The sequence below is a fragment of the Zootoca vivipara genome, chromosome 6 (assembly GCF_963506605.1).
Source record: "Zootoca vivipara chromosome 6, rZooViv1.1, whole genome shotgun sequence".
In the NCBI taxonomy this organism is placed as follows: Eukaryota; Metazoa; Chordata; class Lepidosauria; order Squamata; family Lacertidae; genus Zootoca; species Zootoca vivipara.
Window position 1 is genome coordinate 72,298,260 of NC_083281.1, and position 15,314 is coordinate 72,313,573.

Below are 15,314 nucleotides of genomic sequence, written 5' to 3' on the forward strand. Positions count from 1 at the left end.
CGTTTTCTGGTGGTGATTAAAAACATAATGAAACACCGAACATGGAAAACTCCCGGCAGAGGGCTGCATTTCAGAACTCCTCTAAAAGTTGTGTCATTCTTTATGTGCTTGACACCTGATGGGCGGGCGTTCTGCAAGGAGGGTGCCACTGCCGAGAAGGCCCTCTGCCTGGTTCCCTGTATTCTCACTTTCTCGCAATAATGGGGCTTTTCCTTCCCCCCTCCCACAGGTTGCCAGGAGATTGCGGAGGAGTTCCGGGCACAAGAGATCGACGGCCAGGCCCTGCTGCTCCTGAAGGAGGACCACCTCATGAGCGCCATGAACATCAAACTGGGCCCAGCTCTCAAAATCTACGCCCGCATCTGTATGCTGAAAGACTCCTAGAGGCCTTTAGGCCGGGGCGGGTGGTAGGCCCTGCTGGCAGACGGATGCTTTCTTTCTCGGAGGCTGGGAGGGGCTGGGAACAAAATGGACTCCGCTTTCTTCGGCCTCCCATCCTTCACAATGCAACTCGAGCACAGAGGCAACACCCCCAGCTTCCCTCGGCGACGGGAGGGGCGCGGAGAGACCCCAATTTTTTTGGGGGGGTGTCCATAGGTTAAAGCCGTTGCGGGGCTGTACATAAATATGTAGCATTAGCTTTCCCCCTGCAGCAATGGAGAGAGTCGTGCAACCTTGTTTTTTAGTGGTGGGGGCAAGGACCCCCTTCCTCGCCCTGGAAGCTGCTTCTCCTGCGTCCCAGAGACCCCCCCCCCCGGGATCGGACACACCTACTTGAAACCTCAAAGCCAAACAGGACCATTGCCTTAAATTTTTTTGTAGGTGTGTGTGTGTGTGCGTGTGTGGTGCCGGGTAGTGCCCTCTCTGTTTCCTCCTCCCTCCCTGCACCCTTTCTTCTGCTATATCTCTTCCAAGGCACAGTGGGGGAAGCAGCTGCCCTAATAGATCTCCAGTTCCCGTGGGGGAATCATTCAGGAGCAGAAGGGATCTCCGTCCAGTCTCGCGGGGGTGTATCGCTCCCCTCTCACTATTTTGCTTTGGTTTTTTAAAACTTTTTTTTAAAAAAAGGGGAGGAGTAAGTAGCCAACTGCAAGTCGTGCGAACTGGCTGACTGATGTCCAGGACTACTGGGGAGGCCTCTATTCTGATTTGGGACCAGGTCTGCAGCTGCCTTAAAAATTTAAATAAAAGGCCCTTTTGTCCCCTGCCACAAGCACCTCACACACACACACACACCCGTTCTCCCCCTCCCATAATATCAAGGCAGGGCAGGAAGAGCCGGCTCTCTCCCTGGAAGATGGGGCTGGCCTCAGGATTGTCGAGAGTGGGTGGGCGGGCTTTTTCCTCGGGTGATCAGGAACTGCAGGGAGTGGGATTGCAGCTGAGCTGCATCCCCCCTGCCCCTTTTTATCGGTTTGTGTGTGGTGGTGCCCCCCCCCCTTCGTGCAGGCCACTCGCCACAGCCTCTTGGGCTGCAAGCAAAAGGACTTTCTACTTTTGGCCTCTCCCTCCTGTTTTTAATAAACGCCTTTTGGAATTAAAAAAAAAAAGACGCCATGTATTTACAAGGCTTTGTTGCTATGGGGCTGAGTGGTTGGGGGCAGGTCCCGGGACAATTTCGCTCCCCGGGGCGGAGAACATTCAGCTGGACTCTCCAGATGAATCATAACGTCAAAACCATGGAGAAATAGGTTTTCTCACTCTCTCCCAAGATGAGAACTCGCAAGGTGAAAGAAAGGTCGTCTTCATGCAGCACAGAGTGAAACTGTGGAACTCGCTGCCACAGGAAGCGGTGACGGCCACCGGCTTGGATGCCTTCAAGAGAGGATTGGAAAAAATTCAGAGGCAGCTGTGCTTCTGAATAGCTGTTGCTGGAAGCCAGGGAAGGGGAGAGGGCTCCTGTTCAAGATCCTGCTTGCAGGTTTGCCACAGGGATGTGGTTGCCTGCTGTTGAGAGGATGCTGGCCTGATCCAGCTGGATTTGCCTTGTGTTGGCAAGACAGCATCCTCCTCCTCCTCAGGGCAGCAGTCTCTCTTAAGGGGCACTGGGGGATGTTGTGCCTAACTCTGCCCTCCAGCGCCTGCTCCCTCGGGGTTGGGGAGTCTCATTGGCTTATAATGCAATTGGAATGAGGTGGTTCCTAAACTTCGTATTTATCACATTTTCATCCCTTTCTCTCTCTCCCAAGAAGCTCAAGGTGATGTACATGTTTTTTCTGCCCTCACAAGAGGTAAGAGGCTGAGAGATGGCGAGTGGCTCAATGTCACCCGTGAGCTTCATGGCAGAGCCAGGAATCTGGTTACCAGGCAGATGCATGGCTGAAATGAGTTCTTCCTAGAGCAGAAGTTTGGGGCTTGGTATTCTGATGTTTGCAAAATGCATCCCATGCCCTCTCACTTCTCCAGAGTGACTTTCCTTCCATCTGCCACCACCTCTGGTACAGAGAGGCTTTTCGTCAGTCGCTCAAGCGTAATTTCTGTCACCTCAGAATGCTGGGAATTTAAGACTCTTGTTTCAGCAGTGGCTAGCAACCAGGATGGCTACTTTTCCCACCTTCGGAGGCAGTTCCTGATTCCCAGGAACTGCCTCCAAAGGTGGGAAAAGTAGCCATCCTGGTTGTTAGCCACTGCTGAAACAAGAGGACCTGAACGCATCTAGCTGGCCACAGGGAGCTGGATTAAGTGGGCTTTCTATAAACCTTTAGCAAAACTGAAGTACTTCACATTACATGTCTGGTGTCTCAAATCCTCACCAAGGATCCCTGCTCATCTCATTTTTTATTTAAAATACCCTTAGTGAGAAGACTGGTACGCTTTCCAATCCAGCCCAAGGTTGCAAAGACGCTTTTATTATCTTTTTTTTTCCACAACAGAGAAATACAAAGCCATTTTTTATTTATTTTTCCTTCTTTGCCCATTTCATTTCAAAACAATGCAAATGGCGTTTGGCAGCGAGGCAAAAGTTGCCTCCTCCCACTAGTCCTGGATTCCACAATGCAAGACTTTTCTTTGAAGGGAAGGGGTGGGAGGGAGAGACCATTAAAAAAAACTTTAAAAATTCCTTTTTCAGTTATAAGGTAATGATAATAACTAAGGATCTAGCTAGATGTGACCTGGGCTTTTTTATATAGAAAAAAGTAGTTAACATTATGCATAAGAGTCCTATTTACACAGTTATTAACATGCGGATCAAAAAAAGAGAGGCTACAATATTGAATATCATACAACAATTCAAAACCGACTGAAAAGGGAACAAGGTTTTTTTTTAAAAAAAAGAAAAGATCAAATCAAATACAAACAGTAAAAGAAACAACTGATAAAAAACAAAATTATATATTTTTAAGGCTTAAAAAGTTTATCTTAAAAAAAGTAGTTCATATATATTTTTTAAAAAAACACAATTGAAGGGTACATAATATAGAGGCGGTTTTTAAGTCTTGTGGTTTGGGGAAGTTTTGTGGCCCCTTTTCCTTGCACTTTCCAGTCTGCCGGGCAATGAGCCGATGTGCCCTTGAGAGAGCTGCCATGAGACCTTGGTTTGAGGGAGGTGCAGCACTACCTCAGAAAAACTACTTTTTTCTTTTGGTGAGGGGCTCCTGGGGCAAGAGCAGTTGGCATCATGCCAGTGTCTCTTCACAGCTATCCAAGGAGCCACAGAAGACGTTAAGAGCCAGAGAGGGTGCCATCATGTTGGCGCTTTGAGCTGTTCCTCTTTACAGCACCCAGGAGGCCATGGCCTTTCCTCAGCCACAGGGGTGGCCACAGATGACCCGTTGACCCATGGCAGTGGGGGGGGGAGACCTGGGGCACATGTAGCATCTGGGAAAACTGGAAATGGCTAAAACATAGCAAGTGAAAAAGAAGTGCCATTTGACAGGCTCCCCCCCCCCCCCCCCCCGGGAAACTGCAATGTTGTCCTCTGTTTCCAATCTTGGGTAGCAAATTTAGTGTCTCAATACAGCTTTAAAAGGTGTTTTTCCCATTTGACAGGAATTTGAGGAAAGAGTGGCAGAGGATCATAACCACACTTTCTGTGTTGCTGCGGTTTGCAGATTTTCTGAACCGCCTGGAAGCTTCCCCTCAATCAATGGGGCTTCCAGGAACTACTTGCTTAGGGGATGGGTTTTTTTGGGGGGGATTCTAGGAGGTGCTCAGTCCTCTGGAGTCACTAGGAAGCTGACCCCTCTCAAGGCAACAGAACGTGGCTTTGCAAGCAAACGAGCCTTTGGGAATCCCAGAATTCTCTGGAATACTGGTGTGTGGGTGTTTTTTTTTAAAACTCTCTAATCCCCCTAGATCTTGGTGCAAGGGGATCAACCCCCCCCCCCCCCTCAAACGACAGCAACTGGGAAAGGATGACCATTCTGCAAATATGTGCCTGCTATCGCCATGTTCAAATGGAAATTGGAATGAGCAACTTGCTTATGTTTCTTTTCTGGGGCTAGGGAGGAACCTGTGCCCCACCCACCCCACCAATGCTGTGGGCACGCCCTGGGAGGAGAGCCCTAGGTTCTTCCAGCCCTGCTAACCAGTGCTGGAGGTATCCCTGGAGAGACTGCAAGCAGTCTCGAAGGGTAGGGCAGCCAGGATCAAGAGCCACCCCCCCCACACCTGTCTTCTGCCCCAAAACACCCTTGGGGCTTCACTTCTGTCAGCTGGCAGCCCTCTGCAGAGATGGGAGAAATGGACTGGCACATCTTACTGTGGGTGAGCCGAATGGCAGCATTACCCAGGACCAGGTCAATGCCCATCTTTCCTCCCCGCAGAAAAGACCCAGCCCCCTCTCCTCCTTTTCCATACAATGAGAGAGCAGGGTTGAAGGCTACCCATACACAAGGATGGCACTGCAGGTGGGCAGGCTTTCGCGTGGTGCCTCAAGATTAAAGTGATGGGCAAAGCTTTGTGTACTTCTGAATCCGCATAACACTGCCAGTCTCTTGCCAACTTCCCCCCTGCTACAGGGTGTCTCCCAACCATATTCCGAAGGTGCCCCCTCATCTATTTCTAGGACAGCCCCCCCCCACTCCCTTCCACCTCCTAGCCGAAGGTGTGGCAACCTCATTACCTCTGAGCATTGATGTAATCCGTTGCACCAACACTGGCGCAATGGGTCATGGCTTCTGACCGCGTGATGTTGCAGCCTCTGAGACTCATCACCTCCCACCGTGCCCACCCTAGCCAAAGGCCACTCCTGGGGTGCCCACCCCCCCCCTGCAGCGAGCAGCACAAATCACCTAACGCTGCCCCATTTTTGGCCAAGGCAGTCCTGTAGCGGCTCCAGAGAAGAGTCCAGAAGGGGGCCGGCTCCCCGTTATCTGCTTTGCAAATTCCTGGCCCGTTGGGTGACAATTTTCCTGTGCGAAATTAAAGTGGAACAGGGATCTTGGAGGGGAGAGAAGTGGGGATCCAGAGCGGCAGAGGCTCTGTTACAGGGAAGGGAGAGGTGTGGACATGTTCAAAGTGCTCTGGGATTGTCTTTGGCTGCCAACAACATGGAACGAAAAATCTCTTCCCCCCCCCCCCCATGGCAGGAGGGGTGCTGCGGAGCAGGGACCGTGGGTTGTTTGACCGTGATGCCAAAGTGTACTTGTCTTTTGCTCCCCACTTCTGGGATTCAAGAGGAGGTGGCTGCATGGGAGCGGGGCCAGGCCGGGCGGTGGAAGCTGCTCCCCGAGACTCAGATGAGCGAGATTCGGACAGGGATACTGGGAGACTCCGTCCTTTGAGGAGAGTGTTGACTCACTAGATGTTCAACCACCGTGTGTTTTGACATGTGCTTCATCAAATAGGTCTCCTGGAGAGGGAGAAAGGGAAGGTCAGGTTTCGGGGAAGCAGGAAGAGGCTGCCTTTGCCAACCAGGGGCGACATATTCATTTCAGCATATCTTGGACCTCCCTTCACCTCCACCTTGACCTCCTCCCACAGCATGCTTTGGGGGAGATTGGGGATCAGCCTGATCTACGAATGGGTCCTGCCTAGAGTTTCCCACAGGGCAACTGGGCGTGAAACACCCCCAGCCTGCAATCACCAATCAGAAAACTAAGCTGTGGGCCCACACCCCACAATACCCCGACTCGAGTGTTGTCCTGACAACTGGAACTTGGATGGCTTTCAAAGAGGATTAGACCAATTCAAGGAGGACATAAAGCTATTGATGGCTACTCCGACGCATTTTCTTCCTCACAACAACTCTGCGAGCTGGGTTAGGCCCAGAGCGGGCAACTGACCCCCCCCCCAAAGGCCACCCCCAGTGGACTTCATGCCCAATGTGTGGGGGGATTTGAACTCGTGTTTCTCTCGCACTCCCTACCCGCCTTGCTTCCTGCCCAGCCAACGGCCCCTGCTACTCACTGAAGTGTAGGCCCGCCCACACATGCTGCAGCAGTAGGCCTTGGCGTGCTTGATTGCGTGTGCCGAGAGGTGGATCTGGAGCGAGGCAGAGTCCGAGTAGGCCCGGTAGCAGTTCGGACACTTGTAGGGCTTGTCCTTGTTGTGTTGCCGTTGGTGAGACTGGGTGGGAAAGGGGCAGGAAGGAACAGGAGATTGACATGGCAGGCCTCAGAAGTCCTGGGGGTGGGGTGGGGAAGATCCTTAACAAAAAGCCGTCCCGCCACCACCACCAACCAAGGTACCCCCTGCGACTCTCAAGACCCAAGTCCTCCTACACTACTCCTTTCACTGAGATCTCTGCAAAATCTTTTATCAAGCCCTCCTTGCTAAATCTGCAGCAGGGCGGTCAGATGAGACTTGCACCCTTCTGCCCAGCTCAGAACAAAATGCCTTTATCGCTCTCAGTGTGGCCAAGTTCTGACTGACCGATTGCATTTACATGTCTTGAGGGAGCCTCAAGGTAGCGTACATGATTCTCCCCCTCCCCACAGCAACCATGCGAAGTTGCTTAGGCTGAGAGACTCCGGCCGGCCCCCAAGGTCACACCCAGTGAGTTTCATGGCAGATTGGGGGATTTGAACCTGGGTCCGGCACTCTAACCACTACACCACATCGGCTCTGTGCTGCAGTGAACAAAAAAATCACCAGGAACTGACCCCAGGCATTTTGTCATTTTCCTCTGGAGTTTTGTGACGTGACTGCAACTTTTAAAATGTTGGTGCCAATTTTATTTTACTCTGTGCTACATACATACATAAAGCTATTACCTGCCTTTCACCCCAAGGTCCCAAAGCAGGTATTGATGTTCACTTGCTATTATCTTCAGCAGTTAAGTGGAACCTCCGTCTTTAGAAGCAATATACCTTTGAACCTCAGAAGCTGCAGGACGGCTCTCTCTGGGCTAAGCTTTTGAGCCCCCAAAGGTATCTGGCTGGCTGTTGTTGGAAGCAGAGGACTAGTCTAGATCAGCAGACCATCAAGACAAATTTTTTTTTTTGCTTGTAGCATGAGATACATAAATACATATTCTGCATAGGAAAACCTCAGTCCAGTCTTGCCACACAGGGCACCCTATAAATGCACCCCAATTGTCTCTAACCCTCAAATGCTTTGGGACTTCCAATTCACTTCACTGGCACATACCACCCGAATTCCCAACCGACTGACCTGGAGGTTTGAGAGCTGTGTGAATGCCTTTTCACATCCGGCGTGAGGGCACTTGTAGGGTCTGTCTCCGGTGTGAATTCTGAAAGGCAGCAAGAGAGAACACAGAGGTGTTTTCCGCCTCTCCTCCATTGCTTCGCTTACCCGATTCAGTTCACAAACCGCCTCCCGCAAATTATCTCACAGCAATTTCACGTTAGGAAATGGTGAAATCAGTGGTTACAAATCAGGATGGTTTTGAAAGGTATGGGCCACCATCTTGATTCAAAATGGTGCCAAACTGTACCCAAACATGCACAGAACCTCCATCCTAGGGTCCATAACAAAGAGACAATTTTCCAGAATATGTATTGGATACATAAAACAAGTCCATGTCTACATGGAACTGTTTCTTATATGTTAAAATCCCACCCTAAGCAAGTTTGAGAACTGCTGGTTTTATCTATCAAGTAGGAAACAAATCCTGAAAAATGTGCACCGCTGTGCATCAATTTATTCTGACGTTGATGGTCAAAGAAGTGTGTGTGTGTGCCATTTGACACACACTCAAGCCATGAGGACTAGAGGCTTGCTTTTTTTTACTTAACCTTGTTCTTGTTAAAAGGGGGATTTCCAGTTTCTGAATTTCAGATGGCCATCTTTTCTTCCCGTGCTTGCCCCAAATGTCGACCCAGACGACTGATCCCCAGCAAGCATAAGCAGGTCCCTTACCTGGTGTGTTGCTGGAGGTGGGAAAGTTGGCGGAAGGATTTCTCGCAGTAGGAGCAGTGATAGGGCTTGACACCCAGGTGGATGCGCAAATGCTGCGCCAGGTAGGAGGCGTTGGCGAAGGATTTGGAGCAGTGGGGGCACTTGTGGGGCTTGGCCTCTGTGTGGGACTTGGAGTGGATCTGCATCTCTGACTTGGTGAAGAAAGTGAGGGGGCAGACTTTACACCTGGAGACAATCAAGGACAAGAGTGGGGGGGGGGAAGCGTTTCAAAGACACAATTCTACATCAAAACATAATCACTACCATGCTCCTTGGTTTTTAAAGGTCTGTCTGTGCAGGAATGTCTTGACTCATTAGTTCACTGTAACCTACTCTGACTGGGAGCAGCTCCCTAGCAAGCACACCCAACAAGTTGTCACTTTTGTGTATAGTTTTGGGGCTTCTCTGAGGCATTTCTTCTTCACACAATGGGTGGGAAGCTTTTTCTGGCTGCACAGGTCAGGCCATCGTCAGCATCGGCCAAATTTTAGATTGATTGGTCCATAGGACTCAGTATTATCTACTCTGACTGAAAGCAGCTCTCCAGGCTTTTTTTCAGGCAGGGTACATTCCCAGCCCTCCCCGGAGATGCCGTTGGGGAATGAACCCGGGGCCTTGTGCACACAAAGCAGCTGCTCTGCTGCTGAGCTGTACCCATTCTCCTAGCTCGAGTTTAAACTGGCACAGTCCAAGAACAGTGACCCTATTCCTGACATAATTTTTATTTGATTTTACAAGTATAAAATTGTAAAAAAAAAAAAACCAAAACCTAACGCATATCCACAATTAAGAGATTCCTCCGAACCTCTGACTTCCCACCCTCCCCTCCAGGGATTCTGTTATTAAAACTCTTCTACTGCATCTTTTTCTGTACTCCATTTTTTAAAAAATAGCTTCATTATCTCCACAATACCAGTTAACATTACAAGTGTTATTGCAATCCTGCTAATGTTTTCATCTGTTTACAATGGCCTCCAAGATAAATGATAAATTTTTCCTATTCCTTCTTAAAGTTTTGGTCTATTTGGTTCCTAAGCCTTCCGGTCTTAACCTGCTCATCCTCTGTATGCTATTCCAACATCAATCTATACATTTTCAACAGTAATTTTATATTGTTTACTAACAGATCTTGTTGAAACCTTGAGATTTCAAAACTGAAACCCCTCTTTTTATCCAGTTTGAAGATATCATTGACCCTATTTCTGTACACAGAATCACAGAGTTGAAAGGGCCATCTAGTCCAACCCCCAAGCAGGCTAAGGGGCCTGAGGTCTCCCCACCCCACCCACGCTGGCGGCAGACTGTTGCCCCCTTCCTCCCCCCTACACACCTGTATGTCTTCCCTTCTTTGCCGATGTCGCCCGAAGCCAAGATGGGGTAGGGCACCACCAGGACGGGGGGCCCCGTGGGGTTCTCTGCCTTGATCTTCTTGCGGCCACGCTCCGCCTTGGGCGCCCCCAGCAGGCTGTGACCCTGAATGGTCTTGATGGAGTCCAAGAGCGGGGGGCTGGTGATCCCTGAGATGAGGGTGGGCGAAGAGGCAATGAGGCGGCTCTGCGTGGTGGAGGTGGGGGTGGAGGGAGTGCTGGTGCCCGTCCCGGCGCTGGATTCCGAGGTGCTGACGGCCGTGGCACGGGACCCCAGCCCCAAACCTGGAAGACAGAAACCAGGGGCAGAGGGCGAGGACAGCTTAAGATAAGCACCAGAACATACCAGGCCTTGGGGAGGGGGTCTTTGGCAACAGCTCAGAGCAGCAGTGGTTCATAAGCATTTGCCAGCACCGAATGTGGAGGCAGAGCATAGCAATCATGATTGGCAGCCACCCATGGCCATTTTCTCCATGAATTTCTCTCTTTTAAAGCCATCTAGGTTAGTGGCCATCACCCCCTCCTGTGGGAGGGAGTTCCGTAGTTTAACTATGCCCTGGGTCTTCCAACATTCAGGTTCACTGGATGTCCACATGTTTTGAAAAGAGCTGTCTCCTCTCACGGGTAAGGCACAAGCTTGAGCTTCTGAATACAGCATGATTGCATCTTACCCAAACCATTGGAGCAGCCTCCCATGACTAGCAGGTAGCAGGGAGAGAGAAAGAGAACCTCTAGCACTCCCAGAAGCAGTGCCCCCAGATTAAAGCTCAAACAAACAAAACATTCAAATTTATAAGCAATCATCAAGCAAGCAAGCAAACAAAAATCCATAAATTCCCATGGACTCCCCCCCCCCCTTTGTGGGTCCTTATGTTAACTTTTTTTCCTCCTGCATCTTCTCTGTTAATCCAATTCTACTAAATCTCCATTACAACCATAGTCCAACATTTAACTACAAGTGTCATTCCACTCTGGGCGGCTCCCAACAGAATATGAAAAACACGATAAAACATCAAACATTATAAACTTCCCTAAACAGGGCTGCCTTCAGATGTCTTTTAAAAATCAGTTGTTTATTTCCTTGACAACTGATGGGAGGGCGTTCCACAGGGTGGGCGCCATTACCAAGAAGGCCCTCTGCCTTTGAAGCTCTCTGCCTTGCTTGCATTTAACTTGCAGGATTTAAACCAGCTTGCCTTCAACCATGTATGGTTGAAATTGCGCAAGTTAAATGGGAATCAGATGTGGTCGTGCCTTGTGTGTGCACAAACAGGCCTAGACATAGCCCCGGTTTGGGACTGCCCCCTCTTCCTGGTGCCCGCTTGCCACCTTGCCCACAGGGCTTACCTGTGACGGTGCTGGTGGCCGGGCGGGCATGCAGGGCCACGTCAGGCTGGGGGACCGCCTGAGGGTGCAACCCAGGGACCTGCTGCAGCTTGGGGATAGACATGATGGACTGGCTCCCCTCGGCAGGTGAGGGGGGCACCAGCAGAGGCTGCTGGGAAGACACGGAAGTCGGGGGCAGGTGGGGGGGCCGGATCTTCTCTGCCATGAGCTGTTCCTTGATCTTGTTGATGAGAACTAGATTGTCCAGCTGAAGCGGGAAGAAGAACAAAAAGGTTATGGACCAGCAAAGGGAGGAGTGTGCGCTTTTCTTGTGGACAAAGGTTAGGGTGAGTATGGAGAAGGGCTGCAGCTCAGTGGTTAGAGCACCTGCTTTGCATGCAAAAGGCCTCATGTTCAATCTCTGGCAATTCCAAACCACAAGGAGTAAGTGTAAACAATAGGGATGAGGAAGAAATTCAGTTTGGGTTTTAATGCAGATCTACCTAATTTGTACTACTTCTTCTTCTTTTTAAACAGCTTTATTGAAAGTTCAAAAATTATATAATTATATATGCTCTAAACATGGTGAGACATAAAAGAGAAAGGAAAAGCGGAACAGAACCAGTGTACCCAATTTTCACTTCTTGAAACAACATGTGGGCTGAAATACAGGGACTCCTTTGAAATTCCCATTCCTCTAAATTTTGTAATAAAGTTCTCCAACAAAAAACATGTGCAAAGATTGTATATATTAGTGAACAGAACACACACAAAATCATTATATTGGAGAAAACTGCTTGAAAAACGAGCAATTCACATTAAAATGCTGATGGGTTTTCAGGAGGACTTCTTAAAAATAATTTTTCAAACGGATGCATGAATGATGTGAACTGAACTTAAGACCTGAAAAATGAAAAAACAGAAACCAACAAATCCATTTATTCTTCCTAGACAATACTGAGCTAGACCAACCGAGGGGTCTGACACAGTGTCAGGCAGCTTCCTATGCTCCTCTGAAGATTTGGGGGGTATGTGTGGACTAGAAACTTTAGATGACTTATTTGTAAGGCTGGAAAACCTTGCATGTTTGGAGAACAGGTCCTTACCTGGCTGGGCATTGTGGGAGGGGGTGGCCAGAAGTAGGGGTTGTTAAAGCGCGGCTCCGCCATCCTGCGGGGAAAGCAAAAGAAGAGGGAGAGAGGTGGTTATAGAATCATAGAGCTGGAAGAGACCACAAGGGCCATCCAGTCCAACCCTCTGCCAAGCAGGAAACACCATCAAAGCATTCTTGACAGGGTTATGGTGGGTTAGGACTGGCCTTGGTGGCAAAAGACATTCTTAACACTTTCATCACTTCACTAACTTGATTTGGGGGTCAAATACTCTCCAGTTGTGTCACACACACACACACACAGAGCAGAGTCCCTGCTCTCTAGCCCAGTGTTTCTCAACCAGTGTGCCTCCAAATGTTTTGGGACTACAACTCCCATCATTCCTGACCACTGGTCTTGCTAGCTAGGGATGATGGGAGTTGTAGTCCCAAAACATCTGGAGGCACACTGGTTGAGAAACACTGCTCTAGCCTCTGCTACTATTCCCCTCACATTAACCCCTCCCCAGCTTCCCTTTCCTACCCTATGTAGCTATTAAGCTCGCTTTTCACTTCCCCAACCCCATTTTTCTGGTGTGAAAATCCTGGATTGTGATGCAGCACCACAAATCTGCAAGTGGTAGCTGCGTGACCACAGCCTTACATTTTTATGCATATAGGAAGATAATGACATTGTATTCAGCATGATTGTTTATGGAGCACAACTAGACAGGGATGGTATTTGGGGTCCATAATGACCTTAGACTTGGTCCCATTCACAGACCCCTAATCCCTTCCTCATACATCTTCCCCTTCAGATCAAAAACTGCTAGGGTATGGTCTTGCTGACTACCTTGCCTGGGTCAGGTCAGTGCCTAAATGGATGACCACATCCTCCCTTTCGGCCCATGATGGGATAAAAATGTGAGAAACTGATGATTTAATGGATAAGGTATCTTTGCCTTAATTGTTTCAACATAATTCTAGTCAAAAAAGCTGGGGCCATTTCAACCTCCAATGCCTTGAATGTGCAGTCAATTCCCCCACCTCACCCCAAATTCTTTTTAATCAGCTTTTGACCTGGGTGGCCTTTTAGGGTAACCATCAATTTTTTTCTTATATTAAAAAAAGAATGGGAGGAGGTACCAGACGATTAACCCCTTTACTGTAGGAAAAATACAGAGTATAATAGAATCTTAAATTTGGAAGGGACCCAGGGGTCAACTAGTCCAACCCCCTGCAATGCAGGAATCTCAGCTAAAGCATCCTTGGCAGAGGATTGTTTTTAAGCTATTTATAAACCCACATTATGTGGGAGGACAAAACTATGGTCTGGAGACTTGTCTGTGGTCCAGGTGGTCCCCAGAGTCATATAAAAAATGACAAGGAAGGGCAGACATCTAAAGTTGAATCAACAGAAGCTTTAGGCTGTACTGTATTCCTATTCACACTTACCTAGGTGTAAGTCCCAATGGGGCTTACTTTTGAGTAGACATGTACAGGCTTGCCCTGCCAGTTAAATAAATGGTAGGAAACGATTAATTTTAATCGGGGAGGGCAATTTTAAATCGGCAGGGTTAAGAATTAAGGACACACTTGCCTATTTATTCAATTTTTTTGAGACTCTTCTGGACTGTAAATTGCTCCCACAATAGTGAATTGATAAGTACAGACAAAGAAGCCTTTGCTTCTACAATGGTTGGCAGCTTAAAAAATATATATTATTTAATTGTTTTTGTCCCAGAGTCTGTTTGAAGGCCCACAGGGCCACCCCTTTGCTAAGGCTAATGGCTGGATGAGTGCCCCACCTGGGATTTCATGAGGGAAGAAAGGTTGGATCTCAATGTAAGAAAATAGCTGGCTAAAGAAAATTATCTTGCGGTTCCTTCAATAAATATTGTTCTTTACTATTTATTTCACAAAATATATACACAGCTTGATAGTAAAAAAATAATAATCCACAAACCTCAAAGCGGCTTAAAAAATATAAAAAAATAAAATTATCACTAAAAAAATGAACAACAATAATTTAATTTTTTTGAAGAGTTAAACAATAGACTAAAAAACCAATTAAAACTCACATGAACTTTATAAAACATCTAGACAGGGTTGTCTAAACAAAAATGTTTTTAGTAGGTACCTGCCTGATCTCAATAGGCAGGGAGTTCCAAAGTACAGGTGCTGCCACACTAAAAGACCAAGTTATTGCAAATGCAAAATAGATGTTGTGCAACACTTGTAACAGTCCCAGTTCCACCAATCGAAGCCGTTGAGTGTGTTCAAATGGGGGAGGGTGCTCTCCCCCAACCCCAAAAATGTCACCTGCACTGAGATTTGATAAGAAGCAGCATTCATATTTAACAAGTGTATTATCTGGAATTAAACCTTTTTAAAATGCTTTAGTTGGATGATTCTCTAACTAAGCTCCGCTATTTCCAAATTGTGATAAGTGTGCTTGGGGGGGGGGGGTAAACTTAGGAGAGGAAGGTGAGGCCAGGAGTTGTGGGGGTCCTCAGGAATGGGGTGGGAATACTGGCTAATGGCTCCTTGGTTCCCTAACCCTCCTGGTAAGTTCCAAAGTCAGCAAATGCAGACTGAAATCCCATATACTTCACCTCTGTATTCTTATAACAGCCATAAAGATACGCAACAGAAACCACATCTAAGTTTAAAATGTGAGATACCGGCCACCTATTACAGAAAGATGTTTTCTTAAATTGCTTGCATAAGCCTGGCTGCACCAAACAGTTTTCAGCAGATGTTTAAAGGCTAAAACAGACCACACATGCTAAACCACAACACTAAAAGGCTCAGTTTTGTGCCGCTGTCAAATGTGCCTAACAAACCCAGGGAATGACCTACGGTAGGATCCTCCTGCAGATGATCTTAGTGATCAAGTTGGGATAAAAGGGTTCAGGCGATCCCTAGGCGCCCTGGACCCAAGTTGTTCAGGACTTTGTAAATAGCAAACACAACCCCAATTTCCCAGCATTTGTCTACCTTCCAAATAAATAAAATAAGTGCTCCCAGGAGCTGAATTGTGTACCCAATTGCCACAATCCCAACCTTGTGGGACAACGGTATGTCCGGGGGGGGGGGATGACAAGACACCTCTTTCTCCTGCAAAGTGATCTGGTGTCTCTAAAGTGGGATACAATTACACTGCAATGTGTGAACATGACAATCTAGTACCACACAGATATGCTTCCAAAGCTGGCCTGGAGATC

General features: G+C 48.1%; 2 protein-coding genes across 7 annotated transcripts in view; one reads left to right on the plus strand and one right to left on the minus strand.

Annotated features, from left to right (window-relative positions):
- PHC2 (polyhomeotic homolog 2) overlaps positions 1–2,589 on the plus strand; it is a 56,658-nt gene extending 54,069 nt beyond the window's left edge. For both annotated transcript variants that reach the window (XM_060276117.1, XM_035117452.2), the window contains one exon: positions 230–2,589. In XM_060276117.1, the coding sequence (XP_060132100.1) occupies positions 230–384 (155 nt within the window). In that variant the 3' untranslated portion in view covers positions 385–2,589. The remainder of the gene's footprint in view (positions 1–229) is intronic.
- A 684-nt stretch (positions 2,590–3,273) lies between these two features.
- ZNF362 (zinc finger protein 362) overlaps positions 3,274–15,314 on the minus strand; it is a 28,351-nt gene continuing 16,310 nt past the window's right edge. For all 5 annotated transcript variants that reach the window (XM_035117457.2, XM_035117455.2, XM_060276119.1 and 2 more), the window contains 7 exons: positions 12,104–12,167; positions 11,019–11,265; positions 9,635–9,956; positions 8,266–8,490; positions 7,558–7,636; positions 6,352–6,510; positions 3,274–5,794 (listed from right to left, as the gene is read on the minus strand). In XM_035117457.2, coding sequence (XP_034973348.1) covers positions 5,678–5,794; positions 6,352–6,510; positions 7,558–7,636; positions 8,266–8,490; positions 9,635–9,956; positions 11,019–11,265; positions 12,104–12,166 — 1,212 coding nt within the window. In that variant the 5' untranslated portion in view covers position 12,167 and the 3' untranslated portion in view covers positions 3,274–5,677. The remainder of the gene's footprint in view (positions 5,795–6,351; positions 6,511–7,557; positions 7,637–8,265; positions 8,491–9,634; positions 9,957–11,018; positions 11,266–12,103; positions 12,168–15,314) is intronic.